General features: G+C 37.9%; 1 protein-coding gene across 1 annotated transcript in view; it reads right to left on the bottom strand.

Annotated features, from left to right (window-relative positions):
* Positions 1 to 13,885, bottom strand: part of MYOM2 (myomesin 2) — a 70,738-nt gene extending 56,853 nt beyond the window's left edge. The window contains exons 1-8 of the mRNA XM_034060654.1: positions 13,779 to 13,885; positions 12,634 to 12,753; positions 11,015 to 11,153; positions 10,663 to 10,820; positions 9,699 to 9,791; positions 1,217 to 1,305; positions 1,086 to 1,136; positions 655 to 819 (exon numbers count right to left, since the gene is read on the bottom strand). Coding sequence (XP_033916545.1) covers positions 655 to 819; positions 1,086 to 1,136; positions 1,217 to 1,305; positions 9,699 to 9,791; positions 10,663 to 10,820; positions 11,015 to 11,153; positions 12,634 to 12,753; positions 13,779 to 13,885 — 922 coding nt within the window. The remainder of the gene's footprint in view (positions 1 to 654; positions 820 to 1,085; positions 1,137 to 1,216; positions 1,306 to 9,698; positions 9,792 to 10,662; positions 10,821 to 11,014; positions 11,154 to 12,633; positions 12,754 to 13,778) is intronic.
* Positions 13,886 to 18,420: the final 4,535 nt, after the last annotated feature.

Below are 18,420 nucleotides of genomic sequence, written 5' to 3'. Positions count from 1 at the left end.
CAAGACCCTTTTTTGTGCGGTGAACAAACACTGCTTATACAGGGTTTGAATACCATCCACCAGAGTATTTGATATGCTTCAGTTTTCGGTACTTCCTGTTAAGACTGCTTCATGGTGTTACTTTCCATTGACAAAAGAAGCAAAGAAAGCCTACCAACATGGCACTTAAACAGAAGAACAAAGGCATGTGTTTCAGGCCTAGTTTCTGTAAGTATTTCTTAACTATGCATTAAATTGATTTCAATATAAAATTCACAATAAATACAGGAATAAGATGCAAGTGGAGGCCTGTGCACACACCTCAGTGCTTCAGACTTTACTGCTCTGTGAGTGTCCTGCAGCTCAGTGGTCACAGCATTCAATTATAAATCATGGTCAAATCTAGGAAGTGAGTTTGGATCTCCACCTAGTTAGTAAATGTTTAACTACTGTGTTATTAGACGAGATTGCCCCTGTTGCTGTAAATGTGTACTCAAGAAAAGGTTGACCAGGTGATTTAACTGAAAGAATGTGGGTCTATAAATTCTAACCAGGGATATTTTTTTGCTCTATTCCAAATATAATTATGACTGTCTCATGTTCTAAGCCTGATCTGTGCCCTCAGTGTTTCCACCAGCATTTTCCAGGTAGCTTCTACCCAATGTACTAACTTACCATCTCTATACCACTCAGCACGAGGTTGTAGTCTTTTCAGGTCTGGGGTGATCAACATCGAACACTTCAGGGTCAATGTTTCACCTTCAGTTGCAAAAGTGACTCCGAACTTCTCCAGAAACTGGACATCAATGTGGGTGAAGCAAACATCATATGACAGGGGTACTATGCATGAAAAAATGAAAATATTCTTGAATATAATTGTACTTGGCACAAACAGGTTACTATCCAATCTGAACAGGAGATGGAGCTCTCTATTATACTGAATGCTGATCTAGAAATACAACTGGGAAAGCAAAAGCATCTGGACAGTACCTATTGTAACTGAATGCTTAGAAAGAAAAGCCAGAAAAAGCCAATTTTTTCATGTGTAAAACATTAGTCTGAAAAGAGTACATAAACTACCTAAGCAAAACCAAAACAATGCTTACAGTGGAAGGGCATTATCCCAGCTGGGTGAGGTTCTTCACCGTCTCTGTACCCTATAAGGTAAACATACAATAAACATTTAATGACATGAGCATTATATTGTGTCTTGTTTTAATCATGAAGTAGGACTTACTTCGCACAACCACAGCACAATTAGTTGATGCCTGCCCATGGATATTTGTTGCAACTGCTGAATAGGTAGCAGAATCATCAAAATCAGCTCTGAAAAGGGAAAGGAAGAAAAGAGATGACCCTCTACACAAACACAAACGCTCTTCATGATTGATATTACAAAACAAGATATGTCAGCCCCAAGGAAAGTGTATAAAGCTCTTTGCTCTTGTCACACAGTGCAAAAAGTTGATGAAAGACAATCAAAAAGTGGTGCTGGTTTTTACTACAGTTTTATCACAGCTTAGTGGCAGGGTGCATTAACTTGAGTGAATTGGAAATGACCTTTACAGGATGATTAAAAGGACATAGCCGAAGGATGCCAGTCTGGTTATTCCTTTTCTGTATGTAACCTTTTTCCTTAAGCTATCTTGCCCTTCTGCCACATACTTCAAGAAGAAGACATGAAAGAAAAGTACATGTGATGCTTACAGAAATTTCTCCTTCTGTGATGATTCCCACAGCGGAATAAAATTTCCTCAGTTTTTATGAAAGAACTTAGTCTGAATGAAGTAACAATTTTGAAAAAAGTATGATATTTAATTTTTATATTTCAGAATGAATCTTAAAAACAGAATCAGAATTCTGCTCTCTTCTCATAAGCATACTAACTACTTTAATAGGAAAGAAAATACTTTGGGTTTTAATCAAAATACTTTTTATTTGGTCCAATTCAGTATTTTTTCTTGAACTTTTACATTAGTCACTTATTCTACAGTATGTCCATCAAACAAAATTGTTGATTTTTTTTATTTCTTGTGATTTCTATTATTTTTAATTTTTAGATAATTAGAATGCTTTCCGAAACACACACAAGTAAATCCTGCCTGTGTGTAGCTCATTTAGTAATTAATTTAATGGAGGCAACTCAGAAATCCACAGTGATGAGGTAGGATGATATTCTGCGTGCATGCATTTAGTTTCCTCTCAAAAGAATAAATGTGTATTTTCTTGGCAACTGCCATATCAGAGAAATGAGATTCTGGTTCACTTGCCTTCTAAGAGGTCATATATCCCAACTGTGGGAAAAGAAAGCATATGTAAGAGCATGTGAGGTAAATTGCATAATAAGATGTCAGTTTTGGAATATGTAGCACCTGTGACAGGCACATCAGACACCTATTTTTCAGCTTTTGCATATACTCTGGACAGTGTCATATCACAAAAATGATAGTGTTTGTACTGTAATGTCTAAAGCACCACTTGATGAAAGCCCTATTAAACTGAGATCTCTCTCTCCAAACATTTAGGGCTAACAGCTCCTCCTGGAGGGAACTCTTCAGACACACATTTTACAAAATAAAGCAGTAAAATGCAAACTTTATCATACAATTAATTAACAAAGACACAGGCGTAACTTCTAAGATTAGACTATTTAACCAAAAAATCTGCAGTTGGGTATGAAGGCCTTGAGTGCCCTACTACAGACTGCACAAGCAAGGTCTGGGAAAAAAAAATTAGGCTTGATACTATTAATTTTTTTTGTTTTGGTTTGGTTTTAGGAAGGATTTTAAGAAATGTCAATACCTGTTCACAGATCTATATAAAGCTTAACTGATTCTGGACTTGTTTGAAAGCTGCCAAACTTGACATTTCCTTGCACTATCTTCTTTCCTAAAAAAGATGACCTTTTTTATTATCCCTGTTTCACATTATTTAGCACTTGGGTGATAAAAAGCCAAAAGCAAGGTAAAACTGCAGTATAAGCTTTTTTTCTAAGTCATGTTATAATGTCTCTGTACTGAAATACATGTAGTTCATACATTTATCACAGCTCAGTACAGTGTCTTGCTGTAATGAAATAAGCTAACAACAAATGAGGCATACTAGAATTTTCTTACAAGAAAGGGCATAGCAGAATTAACTGTACTGGAACTGTAAGGTTTTCTCATCACTCTGTACCTCATTCTTACTTTAAGGAGATATTTATAAAGTAAATAATACATAGTATAGAATCATAGAATCATAGAAAAGTTAGGGTTGGAAAGCACCTTAAGATCATTCAGATCCAACCCCCCTGCCATGGGCAGGGACACCTCACACTAAACCATCCAAGGCTTCATCCAACCTGGTCTTGAACACTGCCAGGGATGGAGCATTCACCACCTCCCTAGGCAACCCATTCCAGTACCTCACCACCATAACAGTAAAGAATTTCTTCCTTATATCCAGTCTAAACCCCTGCTGTTTAAGTTTCAACCCGTTACCCCTTATCCCATTACTACAGTCCCTAATGAATAGTCCCTCTCCAGCATCCCTGTAGGCCCTCTTCAGATACTGGAAGGCTGCTATGAGGTCTCCACGCAGCCTTCTCTTCTCCATGCTCAACAGCCCCAACTTTCTCTGCCTGTCTTCATACGGGAGGTGCTCCAGTCCCCTGATCATCCTCGTGGCCCTCCTCTGGACTTGTTCCAACAGTTCCATGTCCTTTTTATGTTGAGGACACCAGAACTGCACACAATACTCCAAGTGAGGTCTCACGAGAGTAGAGTAGAAAGGCAGGATCACCTTCTTTGAGCTGCTGGTCACACTTCTTTTGATGCAGCCCAGAATACAGTTGGCTGTAAGCACGCACTGCTGGCTCATGTTCATTTTCTCATTGACCAAAACCCGCCAAGTCCTTCTCCGCAGGGCTGCTCTGAATTTCCTTTTTGCCCAACCTGTAGCTGTGCCTGTGATTGCTCTGACCCAGGTGTAGGACTTTGCACTTGGTTAAACTTCATGAGGCTAGCATCAGCCCACCTCACAAGTGTGTCAAGGTCCCTCTGGATGGCATTCCTTCCCTCCAGCGTATCAACCAAACCACACAGCTTGGTGTCATCGGCAAACTTGCTGAGGGCACACTCAATTCCATTGTCCATGTCAGCGACAAAGATGTTAAACAAGACCGGTCCCAACACTAATCCCTGAAGGACACCACTTGTTACTGGTCTCCAGCTGGATATTTACTTTATAACGCATGTTATGTATTAGCAAATTAAACAACGTTACATCATTTGTCCCCAGGAACTGGGTCTTGATCACCTTAGTTCTAATGTGTTACAACAGCACTTGGCACACTGGTATGCACCAGCTTGTCAAAAGGTTGGCAGATACCTGATTAACTTTTCAAATGGATATATAGCTGTGCTTATTTCAGTCCCCACCCCATAAGGAGCAGCAAAATACATGTCTTGATGAGATCTTCCTATTTGCAGTGGTCTCCAGGGCACAGAAAACAGAATAGGATCCTAAAAGTCTCAGCAAGAGACAGAAGATTCACAAAGGTGGGGTTTTTTTTTAGCCCAAGAATTTCAATGTCTGAAAGCAACTATTTGACAAAAGTTAGTGATGGAATGATAATTCATTTTCTCAGGAAGAACAAAAGAAGGAAGTTACTCATCAAACGACTGACCACACTCTTACAACATCCTTTGGTTTCATGAAGAGAAACAAGGTACTTACAGTTATTACAAACAATTCCCCAAGCCAAGCACTTTCTGCTGTTTAAGATCTCTACCCATTTTCTGGAGGTCACTGCTTTGAAAGTAATTTACAAATCCTTGCTATGATCTCTAACCTGACACTCAAGTTGAGAAATCATCTTAGATAACCTATTACTCAGTCAAATGCTCTCAAATATGATACTAGAAGTGTATAGAGTTAGTGGATAAGAGCTACACAGCATATTTGTTTAATACCCACTCTGAAGAAAGTTGGACATGATGGCAAATCACATAGGTCCTGACTCTCCTTTCATGCCAGATAATGCTAAGACTGAGGATTATTCTGGCAACTATCTACTTCCCTATGTGCTAAACCCTCTTGATTTCCTAAATTGCACTGTAAAGATCATTGAGTCAAGACCAGTTAGAAATTATATTTCAAGGACCCAAGAGTTAAGGTGTGTTCTCTCCAACAATTATTCTTGCATCACGATGGAGAATGTGTTTTCCAACCTTTACAAAGGTCAGATAAAATATGCATAGAATACATTTAGATAGCATGAAGTGTGAGTGCAGAGCTGTATCTATCCCAAGGTACTAATATTTTTTGTGAAAATTAAATTGCCCTGAATCCACATGAGGTTCTGAAGTGCTAATATTTGTGCAGGGAATATTCCCCAGGCAGATACATCTCTTTAAAATGCATATATTCATCCATCTGCATAGTGTACATTTAAACACAGGAGTTAAGAGTGAAATAACATTTTTGCCTCAATTGGAACACAATTCAGTGCGTGTCAAGAACAGGAAGCACTGCATAATAAATTACAGAGTTAAAATTTCCTCCCTTGAATCCAAATGACAAAATTTTCAGTGTTATGGTTATATGACATCAAAATATGTAAATACTGTATGGAATTACCATCTCATGCACTGATACCCCAGTCACACTGAATCTGACTCATCCTTTTTGTTTGGTTGGGTTTTGCTTTTACTGAAGAGGGGACCTCTATTATGAGGTAGCCATTTCCCTACTATTGCAGCTTGTAATGGACAGTGACTGACAGGTCAGAAGATCATAGATTGAAGGGCTGTTGCTTGTATTTCAGCAAGGAAAGAAGAGCAGGAGTTCAAGCCTGCTGCCTATATACTCACTGCTACTGCATACTTGCAAAGCCCTGGGAGCTGCAGTTTATCACCCAATTAACCCTATTCTGCTCAAAGGCTCTTCCTTCTGCACTGGAAGACTGTCTTTGCTGCAATGCCTCTATTCTGCTCCACTGCTACTTACAGCAGGAGAAAAAGCAGGTTTCACTACTTCTCTGCTCAGATTAACTCACCTCAAATCTTTTGTGCCTAATCAAACTAAAATAGCGCTGCGCTGACTGCACAGTGTCATTTGTTAAATAAGAATAGTTAGAAGATTTGTTCAATTTTTAAGCTTTTTTTTTCTTTAAAGCCATGCTGGTGGTGCTGAGCGGAGCGCCTGATCAGGCGGCCAGCTCTGCCTCCTGGCAGCAGGTGTTACACTGCACTCTGCCGGCTCTATCACACATTTCTCCTGATACAACCACAAACCTTCCTGCTGCAATTGCAAGCACGTCTTAAGCGATGGCTTAATGAAACAGGAGAGGGCCCTATTAAAAGACAAAATACCCCCAAACTTTGAGCCTTGTATAGGTGAGATTGTGCAGTCACGTCACACTCACAGAACTCTGGAGAACAGAACCTCCTCCTCTGCTCCTTCTGCTGCCCAGCCTTCATCAGCTCCCCTGCCTGCTCACTGTGGGGTGGGGGTCAGGAATGTTCTCAGACAGGAGCACACTGCTGTCCCCTCTATGCCGCAGTGGATGTACCAGGAAATGCAATGTAGCCATTCACAGCTGCATAAAGCTAAGTTACTCAGGTCAGGAGTCACCACAGTAAACAAACAAAAACCAATGCCTATTGCTAAAGAAGTAGTGGCAACTAAGAAATTCAAAGTCCTATGACTTTTAATGACTAAGTATGTACTAAGGCAGAATATACTCTGCAGCTATGCTATAAAGCAACAGGACATCATCTCAACACCTCTGATATAGAAATCTTGTATTATATTCCTACCTATAGTTAAATTAGGTGGGATAAAGAAATATGCTTTAAACAAACCTTCATATTCTCAGATATGTACCAATCAATCACTTCAACTACCAGTAGCCTTCCCTCAGAGGGTTCCTCACAGTATTTTCTGAATTACATATCAGAAGTGAGATGAGAGATGGGATGAACAACTACCCCTGTGCAGGCTGGCAATATCTCTTCTCCTATAATTCTGAGATGTGTGGAAAAAATAGTGAAACTCCAAACCCCTTTTCTTTACTGCTCAAGGGAGACCTTAAGTTCAAGCTTCTATCTGATGAAGTGTAAAAGGAGGAAGAAAGAGGTTTTATATGATAATGATAGTGCTGAAGGCATGCAGAAAAAGTCGTAAATTGAGTACAGAGCATCATGAAAATATGAGACAGAGAAATGAAAATGATCTGGTTACTGTATAGGCTGATGAGCCCTGGAAGACAGCAAACAGAGGGTATGAAACTGTGTCCAGTTACTACTTTAAGTTGATGAAGTGACGTTCTGGTTTTGCTGCCTCAAGAATTTTTCCATTGGTATCAAGGAATACTCATAGGAATAAATATCACACTTGCATCAGAAGGAAAAGTTCACTCCCAGAGTCTCACTGAAGGGCCAGAAAGATAGCCAAGAAATTCCAAGGCCATTCTGAGTGACTGCAGATTAAATGACATGTGGCTCAGCACTTTGGTATGAACAGCTGAGAAGAGCACAGAAGTTGATAGGTAGAAAATCCCAAGAGTTATACTTTACAGAAAAAAAAATACTCCAAATACATATGCAGAAAGATACATATGGAAAATTGAGAGCAAATTGACACATGCTTATATAAAAACATTAATAATATATATATATTTTAACCACTGCCTATACAGCCATTGTTTTCAATACAAAAATCATCTGATAGTAATGCACTATCAAAACATTATTCCATTTTCTGCATGTTGATTTTCTGTCTTTTGGGACAGAAAATACAACTGATAGTCAAGTTTTGAAATAAAATAGAATAGTTGTAGATAAATAAATTTAAGGTTAGAAAACTGAATTTAATTAACTGTATCAATCTGTGGTAAATAAATCATAACAGTCCCCAAGGTATTCTTTTAAGAAAAGACAGGAAACTTAGGAAGGAACAGCTAGGCATCTTTAGGTGGCAAAAAGGCCACACTGACACACAGAAGGAAAGAAATGGAGCAACAGTCTTTGAAGATGGCATCTTGGTTGAATGTGAGGGAGCCTGCATGAGTACCTGCAGGTCTGAGACTAGTAAACAAAGGGTAACCATAGGTGAGTGTGGGAACCTGAGTAGGTGCCAGTAAATGAGTGTGGTGTGTCTGATTAAATATGGCTGGGTCTGAATGTTCCCAAAGCTGATTGTGGATGGTGCCTAAATGACTGATAACAAACACAGAAAAGAGAAAAAACAGCACCAAGAGGGTGTAAGCCACTAATACCTTTCAGCCTGATGGTTACAGATGCTCAGAAAGGAGCATCAGCACTGATTCTCATGTCTTCAAAAAGACATTTACTCCCAAAATGTCACAAAAGGAATGTCACAAAAGGAACCTACATGCTACATATCCAGCATCAGGACCCTACAAGCAGTTGCTCATGGACACTAACCAAGGGAAAAAAAAACAGTCACAGACACTGACTGGCTGTGAGTCATAGTCACCAAAGTTTTATCTCTTGACTGTCACTCACAAATCCAGACAAATGAATTTTCCATTTTCCCTGTTGCAAGGGAGAGGATTGCAAGAGGACAACCTGGTTTTATCTTTTAACCTCCTGCTCTTATCACCAAAAGTAATGTTGGTGGGAATGATCAGCTGTGTTGAGATATCTCATGGATGCAGCAGTCAGCAAGTAATTCATGTCCTAGGGGTTGAAGATTACATGAGCGTTTTAGAAGTACTTATAAGTACTACTACTACTTGAGAAACACCCCTTAAGAAGCAGCAACATAGTAATTCTTGCTACCAGTTTCGGTACTGAGGTACATTTCTCCCATCCTGAACAATGAAAAGGTGTGCAGTTGGGCTGACAGTTCATCCCGGGCTGCTACAGGATAAAAAGGCAAGTAGTCTTTTCCAAAAGCACTGTACTAATGCCACAAGACTGTGCTCAGGGCTGCTTCCAATGGTGACAGATGGAGATAGGATAGAATATGAAATGTTTGGCTAGCAAAGTGTTAGCCACAAATATTACAGCTGTTTCAGCACAGCTGATGCTCATGTTCTAGATAAATTAAAAGTGAGCTTTTGTGTCTCTGCTCTACATATTTGCTTTGCTTTAAACACCACAGTCATATCTTCATTTTGGTTTGGGTTTTTACATTTTAACACAACCTTGTACCAAGTCACATGCAACATTGTTTAGGACAGCACGGGATTAGTTTTGGGAAGCTGTTCTACCCCCGCATTTTCTATACCACAAGGTTAACATTATTTTGAAAAATTAAATTAATTAAATTAGAACCTTTTTAAAAAATAACTTGTACTTCCTTACATTTTGGAGAACAAAAAAATGGAGACCAAAATGCAAACAGACCCTAAAATATAATACTAATAACTAGGTATCCTTGTGTGATCAGCTAAATTTTAGCTTACCTTAAAGAACTTCTTGATGGCAAGAACATATAACACATTTTTCAGCTACTTCCCTCTCCTTTTTTTATCTTCTTGTAGATTGCTGGGATTAAATGATTGAAATATCTAACTTTTCATTTCATTTTCATGATCTAATACTCACCTGCTTAGTTAACTTTCTCCAGCCTAAATGTGAGTACCATAGAAAATTGTGCTGAATTTAGCAACTGTCTTGCAGGCTTTGTGGGAATTTTTAATTGTATGTGATACAAAATGCTTTGCTTAGAGGATACAAAACTGTTGTCCCCCTAGAATAATCTACCTGTTTATATGCAACACATGTACTCCATATTTGCTTTCAATTCTGTACTTTGTTGGATTACTTGCGGGGCTAATCAATTCTTCATTTTTGTACCTAAAAATCAAGAAAAAAAAAGAACTAATTAATATCTATTAGTATTCACTGCATTAGCTTTGTAGATTTTTACATCCAGACATTATTCACTATCATCTGAGCTCTCTGTATAATTCTTCTCTACTTGCACAGAGTATTTTCCAGCACATATAGATGGTTACACACTGGGTCATGAAGGCAAAGGGGGACCATCCCTCTAGTAAGTAACTGGAAAGAGAAGATGTGCACCCAAACAGGAAAAGCAGGAAGTGAAGTAGAGAGAAGATGGCATGTGACTTTAACTTTCCAGTCCACTTGCCATGACAAAACACAACATGTAAAGCAGACTTTGTCTTAGATCACAGTAAAGCACTTCATTGCAAATAAGGGAAGCAGCAACAGGTTTGTGCCTCAGGTTAGATTTTCTGTCTAGCCTGGGGCCCTCATATACAGGACAGCACTTGTTCAGAGAGTTGGGCAGCTTCAGAGATGTTATATTCATGTCCACCTCAAGAGAGGCTGACTCAAACTGAACACAGTTACAGCCCATGACAATAATGTACAAGTTTACACAGGCTTAGCAAGTAGTCTGTCTATTTTGCCATTTGCTACTTCATCATGAGGGAATTCAATGGCCAGAAAGACTGGAATGCCTTCCACAGTCTGCCTTCTGAAATACTCGAGTTTGCTTCTCACATTGCACAGGGCCATTCAGCAAGTTGTCCTCCCACTCCTTCTACTGCAGTATCAACTGCCGCAATCCAGCTCATCTATGAGGATTATAAAGGAGGTTTAACACAGCCATTATGTATGTGACACTTATCAGTTATGCCATAACTTACAAATGAAAAAAGCTTAACAACATTTTTAGAGGGCTAGGAAAGTCTCTTACCATTGTACAACAGGGGTGGGAAATCCTTGTACTGTGAAGCAAAGGCTCACAGACATCTTTTCCCAGACGGTGTGAGATCTCAGTCGTACTAGTATTTCAGGAGCTCGACTTATACTTTCCTCAAGAGCATGTCTTTCTAGAGCCATGTTTTCTTCCACCTATTAAACACAGGAATAAAATTAAATAGAAAACCCAAACATGTAGCACAAGACTCAAATAGGGTAGAAAATCTAACCTCGAATCCACAAAGTTAAAAGATGCTAAATCACCATTGGCATTTGAAACAAAGGCCTCAGTTTCAGTATATCTTATAATTTTGCTTGGATAGGAACAAAACAGTTTGGCACCATACCATCCTCTGTACTTCAAGTCTATCCAGATGTTCTCTAGCACGGTGCCTGGCTGTGTGAATCTCTTTTTCCAAAACAGACAATTCATTGGCAAATCGTATTCTTTTCTCTTCACTTGCATGAGTCTTTTGTTCATGGGTTCTGTAGGACAAGAAAACATATCAGGTAAGCTTAATGGATATGAAGCTTTAAGATTGTCGTTTATACACATTAGGCAACTGAGAACTCTGAAACCATATCAGCAAGATGTAAAATTTAGTTTAAGAAATATTCTTAGAGTCTATTTTCCTATCCTAATGAGCATGTGAAATGAATATGAATTTTCTTTCATTTTTTTCCCCCTGTATATTGGTGTCATAGATAGCTTCAGATTTTGAAAGCTGGCATGATCACATTGATGATGTACCCCACAGTCCTAGTCCTCTGATAATTGAGATCAAGAACCTGTCTGGCTTCCTTCCGGCCCCTAATATTCCGTTCCATCAACATAAGGAGACAGAGGAGTACAGGCATGTTCTGTGCCTGTTTGCATCTTAATAAGAGTTGGGCCTTGCTTATGGTGTGCCTCTGGCCCTAGCAGCTGGGAAGCTCTCCATGGGCTGTGTCAGCTGAGCTCACCTGAAAAATACAGACCAAGGAGTTCACAAGGATTTGATGAAATCCATGCAAAAAGACTGTCCTTGGACAAGAGTGACCAGGAAGTATTCTAGAAACTACCAGGAAAAGACAGTGTTTTGAGAAAATTGTAGGTTGTTCTGTGAAAACCACACTCCCTAGATTTCTCAGAACTCCTAAAAAAACCCACACCCAACTTGCATGCCACAAATTAAATAAGACTTGCATGAAGTGCAGTGAACTGTAGACCAAGAAGTTATTTGTCTGGTATTTAAAAAAAAATATTTCTTTTTACCATTTCAATGGCTCTGCCACATTTTTCTTCTTACTTGATAAAATTTGAGACTGTTTCTTATAAAATAAATTAGAGCATATAAGTTAGTTTAATTTTCCTAGAACATTCCCGTTCTAAGATATATCTTTCAAAACAATCAAAGTACCAGAACGATATGGATGTATATGATTTTCACAACACATTTTCAACAAAAAAGTCAGAAACTGTTCATGTACTATAAATTATCTATAACTTTGGTACTGCTACTGTAGAGCATGGCAGAGTACAAATAGTTAAATTCTCAAGCAGGAACATTGCCATCAGCAGCACACTTACTATAGGACTTCATATCAAGGCTGTAACTGAGATGTGACAGTAAGCCCTCTTGATATTAAGGAAAGAACTCAAAAAGTTTAAATTGATTCAGATCAGAAATTTAGGAATGGTGGAATAGAAATATTAAAAAGCTGGTTTAGAATCCCAGAGAGATTCTAATTTATTTTGGTTTTAAAGCTGTTTTCAAGGGTCAGAGAGCAGATTAGAGGAACAACTCTGGGGTGAAATATGAGACTGAAAATGACAGTCATTTAGTACTTACTCCAGCCAAAATAGATTATTGAAGAACAGTGATAGAGAAGCCTCCAGACTTGTCAACTGAAAAAAAGCCCTGGTAGAAGAGCAATATTGAATGAGACCAGCCCCACTACACAGATGGGACCAACAGAGCTTTACCTTTTCCTAGATTCTTGTATTGCTTCATGAGCCAAGCTGCGTGCTCTCCTGGCACAGAGTCTGCATGTTGTTTTTCCCAGGCCAGGTGATTCATAATAAGCAGCCCGTCTGGAAGCAGCCCTTCAAATATAAAATACATTGTTATAACCCAGTGATTCTGGTAAAACACGAACTTGCAAAAATCAAAGAAATTACTTTAAATAAGCTGAATACCATGACTGAGCACAGTTCAGTGAGAAACCCACTTTGCATTCCTCACTGACTGCATTAGGGTTCTGCTTTTACTTATTCTTCAAGGGCCCATCATTATCTGTCACAGGCATTTCATTCTATTAAATTTATATTTGTCTCAGTCTCTAATCATTCAAGTTCTACTATAGCACTCCAGTATGAGTACAAGCCTGTCTAATACACAAGTCTCACAGAATCCCTAAAACATTATTTCTAAATACTCCTGCCTTCCTATACATCACAAAACCTTCTGCATTAACTCTTCTCAGTCATAAGGTAAGCTGGACAGGCTAGACAGCTAGCTAGGCTAGCTATGCATCTTAAGTACTGAGAAGGGAGGCCAGAGATTCTTAAGCAACCAAGATTCCATGTTCCAGATTTTGGGATACAAAGAATGTGTATCTTGTGCCTAAAACTCTGATTTTTTCACGTGAGAGGAGTTAATCATTTATTTAATTTTTAAAAAGGAAATTGAATGACAAAACTATAATTATAAATAGCCAACTTCAGGAGAAGAAATGTCCTGGTATCATATGGAATAATGGGTAAAAAATTGTTTCTGTGATTTATAATAAATTTCATGACAATTCTTCTAAAGTCAGATTTTCAATTAGAGTCTAAAAGGAAGAATTTCCAATTTGAAGGTAGAAAACAGGACAGATCCTGAACTAAAACGTCTGTGTAGTTGTGTTGCAATGTAACTAGAAAGTCTAGCTATGCTGGTGGGAGACTACAGACAAAGAGCATCCCAATCAAAGGAACTGGAAAAATATCAGAATAAATTATGAATTTATTCTGAACAAATCACAACTGGGGAGGAGGAAGGAGAACACAGAAATAAGTATAATATTTTGATTTTAAGATCCAAAATTGAAAACTCTCTATGCTCTGTATGTGAAATACACAGTACTTACTTTCTTGCTGCATATTCCTCAAGGACATATCTTGTCTGAATGTTGCGATAGGACTGATCAAAGTGCTTGTGCCTCCTCTGGTAAAATGGCACTACTACTGTAGACATATTTCAGTGTGTTACAACCAGTAATTCCTACAGAGAGTGAAATCACATTTAGCCATGTACTTCAGACACTTATACTGACATTTTTCTATATGTAGACATGTATGTGTATTGATGGATAAAATTCCATCCATTTATGACAAATAAAACCATCAATGGTACACATGGGTCTCAGGCTGTATCTTAACAGACACGCAGTATAAACTAAGGAACCATAGATAACAGAGCTAGGAGAGAATTTGTTGGATCACTTTTCCCTTTCTTTGCAGATGTCATTTAAAGCCTCTGCAGAAATTTCCAGAGATGGAAATTTGACCTTTTGGGGTATTTTTAGGTGTTTCAGCTCTCTGCTCTTCAAAGCTGTTATTTTGTCCCCTGTTGCAATTTGTGCTGTTTCTTGTCCAATTCACCATGACAACGAAAAATAGACTGTATTCACCCACTTTTGCAGAATCCTGTTGATTTTGCTCACATCTCCTTTTAGCTCTCTTGTTTAAGCTAAACAAAGTTGGCTCATACAACCTTTTCTCATGGGTTATTTTTTCTAGACCACCTATCCTTCTGGTTGCCTTCCTATGGGTTTTCTACAAAGCATGGAATAGTTTGATCAGTATTTGGATAGAAGGTTCTCAGAAATGTTCAGGGAGCTCCCAGAAGCAGTGTGGGTCAGAAGAGCACATTTCCCACTGAGTTGGAGTTAAACAAATTCCCAGCCATGGCGAAAAAAACCTGGACGAGACCAAATCCCTTTGGTCATTAGAAATCCCATTGTGCTCATTAGAAATCCCTTTGTGCTCATTAGAAATATGACAGCTTCTCACAAGTGGGGAATACTACCAACCGTGTCCTGAGTAGCTGCCAGCTTGTGTAACTACAGCCTGCTGAATACATCCCATTTACAGTCTCAGTGGGATGTGGGGCTTTTTACTCCTGGGCCACTTGGCCTGAATAGTGGTGGGGGATGCCAGGGGGCAACTGAACAGCCAACAACTTCCCCATGAGATGTCCGCACTTCAGTGACAATGGAAACAAATTGCACATATAAAGTCTATAAGCTTGGGCCAAGTCCTGAAGTTTTTCAGTCAGGCATATTTCTGCAATAACAATCTTACATTCTTCTTTCTAAAAATACGATGTGCTGTATAGGAAATCTAGATCTCATATTTCAGGAATAAATTGCTGCAATGAAATGTAGAAAACTATTTTTCTGCATATACAGTCTGGCTAGTAACACAATCAGAAACAACATTAACAAGTCACACTAAAAATTCGTGCAGAAGTCTTGATAATATTTGTAATTTTCCAGAAATTTTATCTTTGCGTCCCATTCTCAGATGGAGATTTTACAGAATAATTCTTCAAAACATGAGGTGCTAATAAAATTTCCATTATGTGACAAAAAACTTTGCTTTCAGAAAAAGTAATAAACATTTAGAAACTTATTTTCAGCAATATTTTGTTGAAGTACATTGATTGCATGTACTTTTCACAAAGTAAATATTATTGAAGTAAAAAAACCCACAAAAAATAACATGGAATTTGAAAGTTGGTAATGACACAGTGACTGAATTTCTTCAGTTTTGAACTAGATCTCATTTTACCAGAAATCATCTTTTACCTGAACCAGGAAACTTTAACTGAATTGATAGGAGTGGAAACAAAGGAAACTCTTAATTTAATTTCTTAATTTAGCTAGTTTTCTGAAATTAATTAAGCTAGAATTCTGAAATTAATTTAGCTAGAATTCTGAAATTCTTAATTTAGCTAGTCACTTCATTCTTCATTCATGCTTGTTTGACATTCTTTTCTGAACTGTATAAAATTAAACTCAAATATAAAAAAGGCACAAAAAAAACCCAAACAAAAAAAAAGAAAAAAAACACCAGCATGTTTTATGGGCTAAGAAATTGAATCTTTAAATGCAGTAAAATACCCATAAATGCCATATTTTCAGCATATAGTATTTGCCAACAAAAGGAAATACTGGTTATTGATTAAGTAGCATAATATATTTCAGCTGTGTTTAGTTTTAGGTATTTAAAAATGGATCCAGATGCCCCCAGTCATGACGTCATGTACACATCAGCTAGTTTTAATTTTCCAAGAAAAAGGTCTCTGCAGGAGAAGAGAGTAGACATATTTAGTAGCAGATATATCTTATTAAAAGAAATAAGATCTAACTAGATGAATCTTTATAGTTTATTTCCCAATAGTTGCATCTTCTGCATAATCCATATTACCATATATGTTACCTTTCAAGTCTTTTTCAAGAGATAAGAGAATGGTAAATCACACCTTCAGGAATGAGAACTTTACACAAAATACCAGATGCTGCAAGGCAAAACCAAAACAAGTTTATAACATTACCATGGGACACTAATGAAGAATATTAACACATTTCTAGAGGAATATGAAAGTTAACAAGACCCAAGATAGTACAGTACAGTATGGTGCAGCAGCTCACAGAGATGCTAGCTTACTTCGGTGCCCTCATGCAATGCTGAGCTGACATGAACATATTAACTAGTCATACTACATGTCTTAGTCACATGACACAGTTACACAGGCCCATGACTAGCCTTGGCTTCTCCTAGTTTTGGTATCTGTACATGACATTGTCTTATACCTGAAGACATTAAATACTGGTTTTCTTTCTGCTGTCTGTGACCATTGTGTATATGACATTTGACTTCCCCCTTCGTTCATACATCAACTGGTCAGTTAATAGTATAATGTTCCCTCTTTTCTATTTTTAGTTAAACTTTTCACCTAGATGAAGGTGCAAAGGGCAAACCAATAGATTAAGGGGTAGCCTCAGCTGTTAAGTGCTACTCATGTTTACATGAGGCCCAGTTGAATAACTCTGTGAATTTATCAACGTGCAATTTATGTGTTGCTATGTATATAACTCCTGCTGAGATATGACACAGAAGAGTTGCAGAGTGGTGCCCATGTGTTTGGAGGGATCATAGTCTGGGTTATTTTCGTTTTTGAGATAGGAGAAAATATGTTTGCCATTTACAGTTCAGCCTTTTCCACTATATATAAAATTTACATTTTAATTTGTGTGTCTTCTATTAATCAGCATCCAAGATTTATCAAAATTGGGTTCAGATGTTTTCACATTTATCCAAACATCCTTAGAATAGAAACAAGTGTCGCATCCACTTCCAGCCTCCATACAAGCAATTAACTGAGCTTATTAGCAGCCAGACTCATTTTGCCTTCTGTTAACACAGAGGGGAGCTGCTTGGCAACAATTCCAAATATAATAATCGTCACCAGTTAATTACAATGATGCTTGCAGAGTACATACTTAATACTTAATACTGCTTCAAAGACAAGTATCTGAAGAGCAAAATCACAGCCCCACTGTAAACCCAGCTTCAGCAGTCTACAGAGGATGTGGGATGCCTTGACTTTATAATAAGAGAAGTTTTTATTGCCTTCCTAGGAAGAATGCATTGACTACTTTCCCAGTTTTCCTCTAATACATATTAATGTGAGATGTTTGAAATAAATATTAATATTCAGTCAACCTTCCACTAACACAGTTAGATAACATGATACGCAGGTGACAGCTTAGCCTGACTGAAGTTATTGATTTAGGTTTATTACTGGCAGTGGTTGGAAACCTAATTATACTGGCAAGTCACTTGATGGACATGACTCAAAGGGAAGATGCAGGCAGTGGTCTGGCAAACGCATTGTGAAATAATAACCAACAATATTTCCCAATGGGAAACTGAAAACTTAATAACAGAAAGAAAGGCATAAATAGGCCAAGAGGAAGATAAAATAATTTTCTGGATAATTGTTACAAATATATGCCCTGTTTTTTCACAAAAAAAACCCTGTGAACTTCATCCATTCAGATCCTATTAACAACCTTAGATTTTAAGAAAAAGGTCTGAAGCTACAAGATAAAATGGTCCTAAAATACTTAGTTTCTCACTCAACCTTTATTTTTTTTGGTGGAACAGAGCACCATTGTACTCCTACCTTTATTATTATTATTATTATTATTACTATTAATTACTATTATTATTTATTTCTGTGACTGTGAATGCTGTGGACATCAGAAGAATCTAAACTGCACTAATCTATGTACTGTAGAAACCACTCAGAGGATATGAAACCTAAAAAAAAAAAAAGTCAACCAAAATGTACTTAAGAATTAATGATATAAAATACAGATGAATTAGACTGTTCAAATCAGTTCACACAAATATACATTTCCACATGCTTAGCAGCAATGTACAATAACAAATTATACTTGGCAAGGAGTTAAAAGCAGAGTTCCCAGGCCAGGATATGTATACTTTCACGCCATAGTAATACTGATCTGAACAGAAAACAATAATCTAGGACCATGTGACAACAGGCCACATTCTTGAGCAGGGAAGCCAAAAGTCTGATATAGACGTGGTTAGTTTGATAAGTGAGTTAATTTAAGATTTAAAGGACAGGCAGTAAATTCTAGCATGATCACACAGCCTCAGACAGCAGGCACACAACCAAACTGATGGATGGAATTG

This window comes from Melopsittacus undulatus, chromosome 3 (assembly GCF_012275295.1).
Source record: "Melopsittacus undulatus isolate bMelUnd1 chromosome 3, bMelUnd1.mat.Z, whole genome shotgun sequence".
NCBI classification, from domain to species: domain Eukaryota; kingdom Metazoa; phylum Chordata; class Aves; order Psittaciformes; family Psittaculidae; genus Melopsittacus; species Melopsittacus undulatus.
This window is presented reverse-complemented; position numbering and strand designations above follow the sequence as displayed.